Source organism: Eurypyga helias, unplaced genomic scaffold (genome assembly GCF_000690775.1).
Source record: "Eurypyga helias isolate BGI_N326 unplaced genomic scaffold, ASM69077v1 scaffold28928, whole genome shotgun sequence".
Taxonomy (NCBI): Eukaryota; Metazoa; Chordata; class Aves; order Eurypygiformes; family Eurypygidae; genus Eurypyga; species Eurypyga helias.
This window is the reverse complement of record NW_010268140.1, coordinates 79,837-94,235: the sequence shown is the minus strand read 5'-3', so window position 1 is coordinate 94,235 and position 14,399 is coordinate 79,837. Positions and strand designations below refer to the sequence as shown.

Sequence of the window (14,399 nt, the reverse complement as noted above, 5' to 3'; positions counted from 1 at the left end):
CTCCATTATAGAAATACAAAACCTGAACCATATCTCCTTCTAAAAGTCACTAACAAAAGAGAACTTCTGTATCAGAGATGATAATAATGCTAATGCATTGCTGGGTTGTACGGTTTTCAAAGGTGTTCAGAATTGTCCTAACTGCTATGGAAATGTTACAGAAATAAGGGTTCAATTTAAACTGCTTCTCCCAAGCACATTTTCACAGGCCTTTGGTATAGAAGTCACAGCTTAGTTTTTACTGACTTCCACAATCAAAACGACAAGACCATGCCTTTAGGATTTTGTACTGTAGGCTGCATGCGGGAGGTTGGTTCAGAGTTGGCTGAGTCTTGTTTTCAGTTCCCTGCTGATATGGGATCTGGCAGTAGCTCTGAACCACCATTCTGGAATTATTCAGACAACAGTCTCTTGCTCTCCTCTCTTCTTGCTACCACAAAAGTGCATGGTTAAAAGGAGATCACAGATCAAAGAATCTTAAGTACTGTTGCTCTGAAGGTTTTCACTGCAGTGGATGTGTTATGTTCTGAAGGTTTTCACTGTGTGAAACAGGTATGCTAAATTAAAGTGAAATGCATGCTCTTCAAATGATGTAGGGAGATTTCTCATCAGAAGTGGATTTTTCTCTTTATTTTTGCAGGTTCACTGTTTCAATCTGGCTGTATTTACTCCATTACTGTGAAAAGGATTTGTGTGGTATACTCTATTTTATTGATCCAAAAGAAATGTATAGTACTCCTGCTGTATTTCTAAATGAGGAAGGTAAGGGATATTATTAACAGCCTTCAGAAGGGGTCTAATAAAGTCTTTATAGATCTGTGCCTAGGAATAACATTTATAAATACATGATCAGACTTATTTTGTGAAATTGATCCCTTGCAAAATGCCTTTTTTTTTTTTTTTTGACTATGGTGTCTCAATAAGAAAGTAGCTGCTCAGTTAATAGGGTAAAACTGCAGAATAGTTGCACAGCATCTAGTCTTGGCTGACTTCAGAAAATGTCTGCTTTGTCAGGAGAATAGACTGAATCTTACAGATCAGGAACATGCACTGGGATTAAACAGTTTTATCTCAGCGAACAACCTTTGTCATTATTATTGAAGTATTATTTTAACATTGTTTTCAATTCTTATATACATACTACATGAAAATTTTTGAAAATATGAAATAGCTTCAGAAAAAGTCCAAATTATTTAAGTTCTTGCCCCTACTGCAGTGTTCAAGAAGCACAGTATTTCCCTGATCCAAAAAAAAGGTTAAGAGGGTAGCACTGTCTTAGTCTAGGAACGCTTGCAGTAGAGGAACATTCCTGCCAGAAGACGACTCTTCAGCCTCTGACAGAGAATGAAATTCAGCAGCTGGGGGCTGGCTGGCAGGCTCACAGAGGAAATGAGTGTGCAGTTTTAAAAGTGCACACCTGGCTTTTTCATATGACATTACATTTTCCTCCCTTCTTTGCAAGTTTCACAACTGATCTTTCCCCCTCTGTTATTTTTGCTATTTCTATTTTCTGTCTTGTAATCATTCTAGATAATTAATCTATACATTATAAACAGGATACTTTTCTTTGAAGAACAGACAGGAGTGGCAGCTCAACTGGAAGTTACCAGCTTGATATGAGATTTGCTTGGAGATGTTTTAGGGCCAGTTTTATTCCCAGTGTTAGACTAGATTAGCGTAGTAGCTTGTTCTCATCTGTCTTAAAGAGCTCAGACCATGAGTCTAGCTTCTGCAGGTCCAGGTAGCAGAGGGAAGAGTCATCTTGTGCTTGATCATTGCACTCTCACGTGCTAGCAGTTGGCTGTTGAGTAGATACTGTTGCCTGCAGTTGCCTTCTGCTGTTTGCCGCAAGTCATGACTGCTTTCTGGTGTTTTGAGATGAACTCTGGCACCCTCCCTGTTGGCTGTATGATTACTGTGTTTATCCCTCAGACAGTCCGTTTGGAGTCCCTGGTTTCATGTGGCAGCCTGGGCATTATCATCTGATGTGTGACTGGGATGGGCTCCATGAGACCTGATGTACGGCTGGGCGAGTGCCCAGTTCTCCGTTGGCGATACGAGGACAGGATCGCTGTGTGCGATACATCAGCGAGCTCATTCTTAATGTTGATATTTCTGTAGTGTTTATTTCCTTTTTCTTCCTTTGTTGCTCTGTCAGGTTATGTGCATATTCAGATGCACCTCATGAGAGGAGATGACCTTGCAGTGAAAACTAGCTTCAGCCTTCCTCTGAAGCAGTGGTTTCGACTGGATCTCTCTTTTAAAGGTGGACAGGTATGGATGCTACTGAATTACAGGATCAAGGCTGAGATTTGTCTAATTTGATTATGCCTCTGACAAACCCCTTAATAGCTTAGACTGAGAGAAATAACTACAATTTGTACATGCTCACTTAGCAAAAGAACGAAAAATTAAATCTAGAAATTGTCCGGGAATGTTCAGACCCTCCACATTTGAGAAATGAACTTAGACGTTTAAGATAAGAGCCTGGAATTACTGTGTATTCAGTGGCTGTCTTGGGACACGGTTGCTCTCCGGGGGCTTTATTGACTGTACAGGCAGCCAGGACTCCTGGCTTAGATACCTTATCTATATACTTTAAGTTACACGGTGTGAATAGCTCTGAGGGGCTTTGCACTTGGAGGCTTAAGCATTTTTACCATTCTGACATGAAAATTTAGGTGTCTGGGCTTCTGTAGAGTAGCGTGCCTCTTGCCTGGATGTGTTAGGTAACAGAAGGCACGAGCAGTTACCAAGTTTTGCGTATTTGACAAAGAGGCAAAGGATTGACTGCCATGAAAAGACCAAAAAATATTACGATGTAGTAGATAAAATGCATAATTTATATTTTAACAAATCGTGATTGTTTTTTCACAAAACCTTCCAAAATGTAGTCTCCCTAGCCAAGTTCTTGTCTGAACCTCCAGCTATTAGGGTGTGAAAACAATCAAAAACCTTAGTCGTCTATCTCAACTTCTTTCTCTTTGAAAATAGTTGAATAGGTTACATTCTGAATTGTAAAAATAATTGCTAATTAATGGCAAAAACAACTAAGCAATTTAAAGTTTGAGGTAAATGACCGATAAAGCTGAAAACAATGCTGTACTGAGAGAGCAATGTACAGGGTAAACCACTGCTGCTTCTTTTGCTCCCCACCGTTTTTTAAGTATGTAAGTGGTGAGCAGATGGATTGTCTTGCAAGAAAATTAGGTAGAAATGTGTATTTACTTTTAATACGATATGCTTTTAAGTATATTGCTAAAAGGAAAAGTGAAAAAATTGGTTTATAGAATCAGAATTGTCTTTTTTTCTGCTTTTTTAATTGTAGTAATAATTTGAGTTTGTTTTGAAGCTTAGCTTCGGGTGCACATGTGAAAGTTATTGTCAATATTGATACAGGTTATCTTAGCCTTGACTTGTTGGAAATTTGACGATTGCTTGTACAATTAGATTAAGAAAAATATTCTTCCACTTGAGAGCAGAGTGAATTTATTCAGGTGTGAGATAAAACCTGTGGTCAATAAGTTTCCATTTCTGGACAAAATAAGGGAGCCGTGAAGAATTTAAGGAGCACTCTGGTGTAAAAAAGAGGAAGTAGGACTAAACTTAGAAACATTTCAGACCCCTTCTCTGGAACAGATAAAGCTGTGGTTCAGTTCCATCTTATTGACGTGTCTTCCTGTAAGATGTTAATGCTATGATCCTCAAAAAGTACAGGAGAATTGCCTTACTTAGGCACTTTGTGTCCAAAGAAGAGCAATGAATTGGGTGAAGGGTCTGGAGCACAAGTCCTGTGAGGCGCAGCTGAGGGAACTGGGGTTGTTTAGCCTGGAGAAGAGGAGGCTCAGGGGAGATCTTATTGCTCTCTACAGCTCCCTGAAAGGAGGTTGTAGGGAGGTGGGTGTTGGTCTCTTCTCCCAAGTAACAAGCAGTAGCATGAGAGGAAACACCCTCAAGTTGCACCAGGGGAGGTTTGGATTGGATATTAGGAAAAATTTCTTCTCCATAAGGGTTGTCAGGCATTGGAACGGGCTGCCAGGGAAGTGGTTGGGTCACCATCCCTGGAAGTATTTGAGAGATGTGTAGATGTGGTGCTTAGGGACATGGTTTAGTGGTGGACTTGGCAATGCTGGGTTAATGGTTGGACTTGATGATCATTAAAGGTCTTTTCCAACCTAGATGATTCTATGACTATTTTACTTCCATTGATTTAGATACATTAATCCAGCATGATATGAGACAAAGTATATAAATAGGGGAGGTTGGGAAATAGAGGCATTGAGAAATTAAGATCCAGGTTTTCAGAGCACCTGAAGATGCAGATGAATCCCTAAAAGGACGTAGGCACTTGAGAAAATTTTGAAGGGTTGTTTTGTGAGTCCTTAGGCAACTTTTTACAATACCAGCATGTATGAAAATCTTAACTTGTTTTCCTTCTCAGGCATCTGAATTCCTTTAACCATTCTAGCACTGAAAGTCTACTGAAAGTACATCTCCTGTAGGAGTTGAGCCCAGGTTTTTTAAAATCAAGGCCTGTTCCATCAGCTTTATGGCCATTCTTCACCTGTAAGCTGCAGTTTCTTGAGGAAATCAATATTCTCTTCATTTAGCATCTCTGCTATATAAATGTGAATCACCTTTCCATTTTGGAAGAATAAAAGCTTCAGCAAAGTACAGATGTCTTCTAACTGAACACAGGAATGAAAGCACAGATGTTGCCTACTTCAGCTGTATTTTTGCTATTTTTCATTGGTCATGGTTGGCTGGGACGGACCAGTGCCAATGCTTTCCATTAAACTCTTCTGACCTATATCGGATACGTGACACCATCCTCTTTAGTGCAGAGGAGATGGAACAAGCTGCATCTGTGATCTTCTGAACTGAGTTCAAATGGCTTAGTAAATGTACATGGAAATATTTTGTTTATTATAATTAATATTTTATATTCTTTTAGATAGAAGTAAGCAGTGTTGGGAAGAATTTGAAAAGACATCATCATCAGTCTTTTATGTAAGCAGCATTTTCCCCTTTTAAATGGATATTTAGTTGTTCTTTTTCACTGTAATTTAAGATTGACCTTTTCTTGTGCAAATAATTAAAACCCCTCCACTTTCAATGTGGGAACTATGTTACAGTAAATTGCATGGCAGTCTTCAGTGTTGCTTTTTCTCTGCTATGGTATACCAACCAGAAATTGTAAATTTGTAGATAGTAACTCCAGGAGACAGATAACAACTTAAATTTTCATATGCCAATTTTAGAAAGTGCGAGGGACAGGTGGAACCAAAATCTTTGAGGCTGTGTAATGATGCATAAGTCAGAAAAATAACACGCCTTGCGGTTTATAGACAAGAAGTTTGTTAAATTTACTCTAGAATTTGGCACACTAAATTGCAGATTTAGTAGATTTTGAGAGTAAACAGATGAGAAAAAGAAAAGATACTGGCAATGACTAAGGCTGTCAGTTATGGAAGCTCTGAGATACATATTTCTTTATTTCTTTCTTGTACCTCTTGATAGCCAGCTTACTTCTCTTTCATGTTCTCAAGTTTTAGGGAAGACTTCTATTATGATGACACTGCTGGATACTTTGTTCTTGGAGGCAGTGGATATATAAATGGTATTGAAGCGTTCTTTGGACCTGTGAAATACCATCGTCTCAATGTGTTGGAAACAGAACAGGTACACAGAAGTAGTGTTTGGAAATGTTTAAATATTAGCAGACATCTATGGCTGTATTTTAGTCTTTTTTAACTGAAGCTCTTACCAAGTGATAAACTCTTTGTGAAGCATAATATACTTGGGAAGATATAACCAAAATGTGATCATTTTCTGTTGAAATCTAGGAATGTTAGTTACCACTTAAAATGCTAAAAGATGACTTCTGGAAATGAGTATGTAAAGGAGGGTTCCTAAATCTATATGTAAACCAGGACTTAGTAGTGCTTTGTTTTCCACAGTTTTTGATGACATAGTACTGAACACATTTGATTAATTTATGATTTTGTTGAAATCAGTGGCTTGGTCAATTCTGAAAGTTCCTCCATGGTTTCTTGGATTACATTGCCTGTTTGCGTAAAGTCATAGTCTATTGTGGCCAATATAATTTTGTCTGGGACATTAACGTGATGTGCCAGATAAGCTGATTGTAGTAAGCAATGTTTCCTTTTGTTCTTTGCCTACAACACTTCTTTCTAGCCAAGCAGAGACAACAACAGATACTGTAGATGCCATTTATTCATAATTTGCCTTTTTATAGATCTCTAACCCTCTTCATGACAAAGAAACAGTGGAACAAATTGAACTCTACTATGAGAGATGTATGGACATTCAAGACATTGTTTATGAGTACAGATATATTGTAAGGCAAGGTGCAAAAGCGCAAAGAAATTGTAAGTGGTGTTCTACGAGATACGAATTTTGAACTGTCATCTTTTGAGATCTGTTTTTCCTTTTACCAGAATCTGGATAACAATCATCAAAAGTTAATTTAAATTAATCCGTAACAAGAAAAAAGGCCTTTTGAAGAGTTTAGCCTTGTTACTGATAGCTGGAACTGCGGTTTTGTCGCTGTAAAGACTTTTGTGCCATGCAATACAAACTTAAATCATGTTCTTGATATTTCTTCATTAATAAGACGGGTGCATAAAGGGACAAAAAACCATTCAAGCTAACATGTAAGCTATTCCATTGCCTTTATTCCATTTCATTCCCAAATGACCCTAAAGGCACATGTAATTTAAACCCTTTCACAAAAATGGGTGGTTTTTGCTAGAATGTCTCTGCCACAGCTGCTCAGTGTGAAGTAATTGACAGATTTATACCAAAGCAATAACTTTAGTGGCAGAAGAGTAAAAAAACTTAAGTGTGTGCTGAAAACTAGCTTATATTTTCAATTAGAATTCAATTGCATGCATTGTGACCAGAGGATGGATGAGAGTAGAAGAAATCTTACATATTTGTAAGCGGCCTGTGCTATCTGTGTGAGGTTTTAGCACTACTTTGTGTTAAGGATGCGCTCATCTTGACCATGGGCTTTTAGTTTTCCCTAGAAATGCCTTTTGTTTTCTACCAGAGGCTTGTTTTAAAGACCAGCCAAGTCAGCTTTCATGTCTTAAATATATTGTTTTCTCTAGGTTACTATGAAAACCGTTATTTGGAGCTGATTCACAAATATGGAGAAAAATCCAAATGTGATGCTTTCATGTGGGGAAAAGAGCTCAGGGAAAAGTACCACACTTTGTTCAAGCTGTTACAAGAGATGGATTTCAGTGCTCCAAATGGTAATCCTATTTTGTTTTAATGTTCTCGAGTAACTCCACAATATATGTCATGTAAGTTAATATGCTTTGACTTCAGTTCATGTTTTATACATCTTTTCATATCAGTTAACTTAGTAAAGGAGTATCATGTGGCTTATCTGTTGTGCTGTAAATGAAGGATGGCTTATTATGTAGAAGGAAAGAGATGTCTTTTTAACCGCTTATTTTTTTAACCTATTGTGTTTTTAACCACTATGTTTTTAGTGGTTAATTACTTTGAGACGGTCTTTTGGATTTTTATTCGCCCTCCTTATTCAATATTACCTTCTCTCTCTAGGAATTTTGGTTGTCTGCACTGAGAAGACCATTCAGCATAAGAAATAACAGAATCTGTCTCAGTCCCACTAAATTAAGGAATTCCTGACTTTACCTCTTGCAGTAACTGTGTGTCCTATGTTTTATTTTTAGTGTTAGAAGACGGAAGTGACACAGTTCTAGAAGTTGGCCAGAGAATATTTGACAGAGTTGCAAAGGGTCTGTCCAGCGCTGATGGCCTCAGCAATATGGGCTCCTCTGTCCCTCTCTTGGTGGATTCCAGTTGTTGTGGATACCATAGGGCTTCCTACTTCCTTGCAGTTATATTTGAAACAGGGCTTGGTGTGCCTGTGGATCGTACAAAGGTAGTGTATTTAATATGTTTGGTTCTATCTGTGAAATTAATTACCTTTAACGGCAGTTTAGAAATGGGATGAATTTATCATCAGTTGAATAAAAAAATGTGAAGTGGCCTCCAGATCCAGGCTGTGGTTGGAGGGGTTCCCCCATACAGCTACTCCTAAATAGCCTGATGGCAGTCAAGTCTTTATGAAGTCCTGGTGGTGGGAATCTTTATCCTGCTCATCCAGAACAAGGAAATCAATGATTTAGGAAGACCTAAAAATGGTGGTAAAGTGAACAGCATGGAACATACTGCTTTTCCTAGTCACTGAGGAGGTATAATGAGGTCAAAACCCTGGAGTCACCTGCAACTGTTTGTAGATGGGTATGAAAAAAGTCTCCCTTCAGGCATATCTCCTAAATTGGAAAGGTTGCATGGTACAGTCAGGAAAGAAGTCCCACTTTACAGTGTGCAAAAATGTGTCACTGAGTGTGTTACGGTCAAATGATTAAAGGTAAACCAAAGTAAACCAGTTTTCTTTTGGAAAAAAATGACCATGCTTCAGCTGGGCAACTGCAGAGCATGTGAACTCCTGACCTCTTAGGCAGGTTGCAAAGAACTGAAATATTTCCATGCGATTCCGTTGCAGCGTCAAATAGAGGGGAGTTGTTTATACATTGCTGGAAGATGGCTGTATTGAAAGTGCCAGCAGATATTTAATTGTGATATAGTAGTGTCATGTAAAATGCTGATAAAGAATAGCAGATCTGCCTAACGTGGTTACAGGATAGTAAATCAGAAGAATCCCTGAGAAGCCAGTCTGAGACCAAGTTTAGTCCAGTTTCTCAAACACCTTAGACAGGAGCCTTTTTTATATACACTGATTATGGAGTATACCTAGGGGTAATTATGGAGGCTAAGTAATTTCATTATTGGACCCGCTTCAGATAGTGTAGAAAATAATTTAATGTCCAGCACAGATGGGACAGCACTGTTTTTATTACTGTGCAGGTGAAAAATAATAGTAGTGCTGAAAATGGTTTTGGCAAACGTGTGTTACCTGGGCTATCTCTAGTACCAATTAACATATGTCTCAAGGGAGCTTTGTGCTGAAACCTTCTCAGCCACAAGTCCCATCCTTCTAGTCCTGTCAGATCCTTAGGGTAAGATTTTCAAGTGCTGTTTGTTAACTTCTGTATTTTTCCACTGAATTCGGTGCTAAAACTCCAGCTGACATCAGTGAGACTAGTTAAGTCACTGCTGAGTATAAAAAGTGTCAGGGTATAATTAATGCTATAATAAAGTGGCATTAAAAAATTGCTGCACACAGTGCTGGCAGAGTAAGTGCAACACTTGGAAAGTGTTTAGAGAGTCTAGTTTTTCTTTCACTTATTTCTATACCTATAGAAGACATTTTTGACTACTTTAAGTCTGTGCTTGATTCTGTAGCTGTGTCTATATGGTATAGCTAGTATATCAGCTACCGGTATGAACACTCTGTCCCCTGTAAATCTCCACCAAAGTGCTAAACCTGTGAGATGTGCAGTGAATTCACTCTTTGTTTATGTCTGTTGATTTTTGCCAGGGACTGCTGTATAGTTTGGTTGGTGCCCAGGGGAATGAGAGACTTGCTGTGATGAATCTTGGCTATAAACATTACCAAGGCATTAATAACTACCCACTTGATTTGGAGCTGTCATATGCTTATTACAGTAATATTGCAATAAAGACGTCATTGGATCAGCACACTATAAAAGGGGAACAGGTAAAAAAAGTTGTAAGTGTATCTGAATTTGGTTTCTTTGCAAATGACTTTTCATATATCAGTTACGTGGCCAGAACATTTTTGTCTTGGTTTACAAATATTAGCCCGTCTGATTGCTGTGCTTGCCCATGGCAGGGGTGTTGGACTACATGATGTTTAAAGGTCCCTTCCAGCCCAAACCATTCTGTGATTCTACAATTGTTACAAAATCCCCCAAGTTATATATAGGTATCGTTACTCCGTTTCGTAGCAAAGAGGAAACCACATGAAAGCTAGGCTCCAGTTCTCAGATTTGTCCACATGCCTGTCTTTCAGTAAAGTCTAAGTCTTATTCTTGGGCCCTCATTCCTCACTCAGATTTTTAATTCTTAATACAGTTGGATGTGTTTATTAAGCAACTGATCTCCTATTTCAGTAGCCAAGCATCGTACAGTTCATTATCCTCTCCATACTTACACCTTTTTTATGATCAAATGAAAGATTTGGCTGTTAAATAGCTATCTGAGGAGATCATTACAGTAAGGTGATTTTAGAATGAGCTGCTAAACAGGAGGTAACACAGCTTTATCTGTAAAGAATACTCAAGTAGGCCAGTACTACTGGCTTAGATGATCAGAGGGCTGGAGCACCTCTGCTATGGGGACAGGCTGAGAGAACTGGGCTTGTTCAGCCTGGAGAAGAGGAGGCTCCGAGGAGACCTCATTGCAGCTTTCCAGTATCTGAAGGGGGCCTACAAGGGTACTGGGAGAGGACTTCTTACAAGAGCCTGTAGTGATAGGACAAGGGGTAATGGGTATAAATTGAAATCAGGGAGGTTTAGATTAGATGTCAGGAAGAAATTCTTCACAGAGAGGGTGGTGAGGCACTGGAACAGGTTGCCCAGAGATGTTGTGGATGCCCCATCCCTGGATGTCTTCAAGGCCAGGCTGGATGAGGCTCTGAGCAACCTGGTCTAGTGGAAGGTGTCCCTGCCCATGGCAGGGGGGGTGGAACTAGATGATCTTTAAAGTCCCTTCCAACCCAAACCCTTCTATGATTCTATGATTCTATGATTATTAGAAAGAATGGGTTTTGTACAAAAGATAGAGAGACTTTGATTGCTGAAGAACTAAAACTCACCAGATAGTCACCTAGATAAGAGTGCTGTAGGGCACATCCTCAGCATGCTTTCTGCCAGCCTTTTCCTCTCTTTTAAGAGAAATTTCTGTAAAAAAACCCCAAACAAAACAAAAAAAATTAGAAGGTTTCTTTGTCATTATGAAGTGCATTTAAAACTACAAAAGTGGGTTGTTTTTTTTTGCACTTGATGTCTTGGCATAGCTTTCCAGTGTAGAGTGGACTTACAGTTTTGTATTATAATGAAGTAGTAAATGGTTTTTACACTGGTTGCAAGAGTGATTCTTGATGCACTGGCCAGCAGAGGTGTGGTGAGAATTTTAAAACCCAGAATTGTTTGCAAGTTTTTAGGGGTAATATTTTCATTTTGGTGGCAGATGTGTGAATTCAATGTATAATGATTTTTCTTCTGTTCACCTATGCTTCAGGCATTTGTCGAAACTATAAGGCTGATGGATGATGAATTGCTAAAAGCGCAAACAAAAGAAAACGGTGATGTGTTTATGTGGTTAAAACATGAAGCAACGAGAGGAAACGCAGCTGCGCAGGTATGAAGTAATGCATTTCCCCTGCCTTGATTTTATACATGCATCATGTGTGTAGATCTGTAACTAAGTTGTGGAGGAGAGATTTTTTTTTTCCACCCAGAATTGCTTCCTTATGAGCTGGAACTATTTCCCATGTTTCTGTCTGATATTATCTGGTAACAGTGCAAGGCAAAAGAGTTGTCAAGACTTAGCAACCTCCTTCTCTGATCATTTTCCCCGGGTTTGTATTTGACACAGTGCAGTTACTGCTGCTGATCTGAGACCAGCAACAATATGTCATAATACTGAGCCATTTGCACGCGTCAAACCTGCCTTTAGTGCTTACCTCCGCGTTTAAGTCAAGCCAGGCTTTCGTGGTACTGACAGCTACAAAAAATAACTCTGCTGTAGATACCTGTATTTCACCACTGTGAAGCCCTCTGAATATTCCTGATAACCAATTGTTTTCAAACTGTCGAGGATATACAACTAGTTTCTTCACATATATAAAATCCACTTACGCCTGCAGAAGTTGTCTCTTGCAATTCCAGTTTCAATGCCAGCATTTATAACATTAGTGCTGACTTTGTTTTCTTTTAGCAACGATTGGCTCAGATGCTGTTTTGGGGCCAGCAAGGAGTGGCAAAAAATCCTGAAGCTGCAATAGAATGGTATGCAAAGGGTGCAATAGAAACAGAAGATCCAGTGTTAATATATGATTATGCCATTGTGTTATTTAAGGTAGGTTTGAAATTTTCACTTCAGAAAATCAATTCCTATTTCTATAATTTCTGTTATCTGCAGTGACATGCTGTGAGAGTGCAACAAGTGCTTTTAGATTTACTCTGAAAATCAATCAGTGGTTATGAAGCTAATGTTGATTTTTACCAGATATGCAGAAAAATTTTAAAAAGAGCAAGTTAAAAGCAGTTTTGTCACTTTGTTCCTAGCCAGATTCAGGATCAAAATACCACCTAAATTGTGGATCCTAATTTTTCCTAATGGCTTGTCACCTTAAAAATCTAAGCAGTTGGTAGTCATGGGCCTTGGTGTGTAGAGGTGTAGGTGAAAGTTCGATCCTTTCTCAGAATGCCCTTTATTAGATCGCTGGGATTATTTTTTTTTTTAGTAGGAATTAAATGGTTTCTGCAGTTAGTTTTCCCTGCTAGAAGCAGTAGACAGCAGAGGCTAAACTCAGACATAACCCCACCTGAGTCAAGTAAGTTGCATCCATGGTACATTTAACAGTACTAATGGTTAGATATGTTAGTGAAGAACTGTTAGGTCTTCATCTCATTCCTTTGACAGTGGAACGCTGTCCTCTACAAAATGCTTGCTTAAGTTTTCCTTGTGTAAATTTTGAGGATCCATAGTCAGCTTGATCTGTGCTTGGAATTAGTTTATATGGACATTGTCAGCATAACATCGGTGTATTTTCTCTAGAGACACTCTGACATCCTTTTTCAGGAAAGCTGAGAGCTCATACTCATTTCCAAGTCATGAACAATGTATGCACCTTTGAATGCTATTCATTCTTCCTTAGTTGTAGAAAATTAGAGCGCTGTGATATTATTTACCCATAAAAATCACTCAGATTGGCTGGTGAAGGAATTTTTCCTAGACTGAATCACTGAGATTTTGTAAAGCTGTGAATGGAGGATGAGCACAAACCTGCTGTTTTGTTGTAGCTGTTTAAAGCTGAATAACTCCTGGTAAATAATTCTATCAATGTTAAAATGCATTTTGAATATACATATGTGAGTTTTCATCAGCCTGTAATCTGTATTTGTAAACAATGATTGTTTCACATATCCATTTCCTAGGGCCAAGGTGTGAAAAAGAATACAAAACTTGCTTTGGAATTGATGAAGAAAGCAGCAGCCAAGGTAAAATTTAATAACCATTTTATTGCTGAAGTCCTGTACCAGGTGCTAAGAATTGATTTGTATAAAATGCATATTATCATAATTCTGTGTAAATACTAGTTTCTTCGCTCAGTGTCTTCACCATGAATGGTGGAAGCCTTATTTCCCCATATTAGGAGACTAGACCACTCAAAATCAGCCAAAATTTCTATGGAAGAAGAATTTTCTCGACTTACATCTTCTGGAATTTGATGATAGTTAAGTGACTCACAGAGTGAATAATCAATCCGGAAGTATGTTTTTGCCTCGTGTTCCTAAGCATTTTCTTTTAGACCATACTTGGTATGCTTTTTCATAGGAGTGCCTACCGACACTGAGCCTTTGACATGGTGATCTCTCCAGAGTCAGCTAGAGACCTAGAATCACAGAATGGTTTGAGTTGAAAGGGACTTTAAAGGCCATCTAGTTCCAACCCCCCTAGGGACCCCTTCCACTAGACCAGGTTGCTCAAAGCCTCATCCAGCCTGGCCCTGAGCACTTCCAGGGATGGGGCATCCACAACTTCTCTGGGAAACCTGAGATAATGGCCATCTTTGAAAATCCATGCCAGCAGGCTTTGCTGTAATAACAGACTCTCCTTAAGTTGTAACGTGAATGACAAAAAGACTGAGGTCCGGATTGTGCTTCTGCAGTCTGCACCGAGTGGTGCGTTCCTGCAGCGTAAGAGCTGAATGCAGAAGAATGGCGGCTTCCTGTCTCACCACCCCTGAGCTCTGGTGGTTTATGGGGATGCTGGTTGACTGGAAAAAGACTGTATGCACTCTTTGGCCAGCTTTTCTCTACTTTGGGGAGAAGATGTGGGTGTCCCAAAGCCTTCTGCTTTTTCCATAGCAGGGAGAAACATTGATAGGCACCACAGAGAATAGGACCCTCACTCAGTTTAATGATCTAGTACTGTCAGATTACGCAGGCCATGATCTGGTCCGTAGTATAAAAATAAAAGAGTACCTGGCCCTCGAGTACCTTCCTAGCTCTAGAAGCAGAACTAGTTAAATTATTGGCAATGACATTATGGCTTCACTGCTGACCACCATCAGAAAAGATTTGTTCTGGTTCTATCATTCTTTTGAGACAGGAGGGACGACCCTACCTGTTCTACAGCCTGTTTGGGAAAGGCTTGAATAAACTGAGTGGTTTTCACAGTGT

At 39.1% G+C, this 14,399-nt stretch overlaps 1 protein-coding gene across 1 annotated transcript in view; it reads left to right on the top strand.

Annotated features, from left to right (window-relative positions):
• Window positions 1-640: 640 nt before the first annotated feature.
• The window catches only part of SEL1L3 (sel-1 suppressor of lin-12-like 3 (C. elegans)), a gene marked incomplete at its 5' end in the record, with an annotated part of 28,258 nt that continues 14,499 nt past the window's right edge, over window positions 641-14,399 (top strand). The window contains 11 exons of the mRNA XM_010157656.1: window positions 641-762; window positions 2,159-2,274; window positions 4,955-5,010; window positions 5,550-5,682; window positions 6,260-6,392; window positions 7,137-7,283; window positions 7,731-7,942; window positions 9,506-9,685; window positions 11,230-11,349; window positions 11,929-12,069; window positions 13,152-13,214. Coding sequence (XP_010155958.1) covers window positions 641-762; window positions 2,159-2,274; window positions 4,955-5,010; window positions 5,550-5,682; window positions 6,260-6,392; window positions 7,137-7,283; window positions 7,731-7,942; window positions 9,506-9,685; window positions 11,230-11,349; window positions 11,929-12,069; window positions 13,152-13,214 — 1,423 coding nt within the window. The remainder of the gene's footprint in view (window positions 763-2,158; window positions 2,275-4,954; window positions 5,011-5,549; window positions 5,683-6,259; window positions 6,393-7,136; window positions 7,284-7,730; window positions 7,943-9,505; window positions 9,686-11,229; window positions 11,350-11,928; window positions 12,070-13,151; window positions 13,215-14,399) is intronic.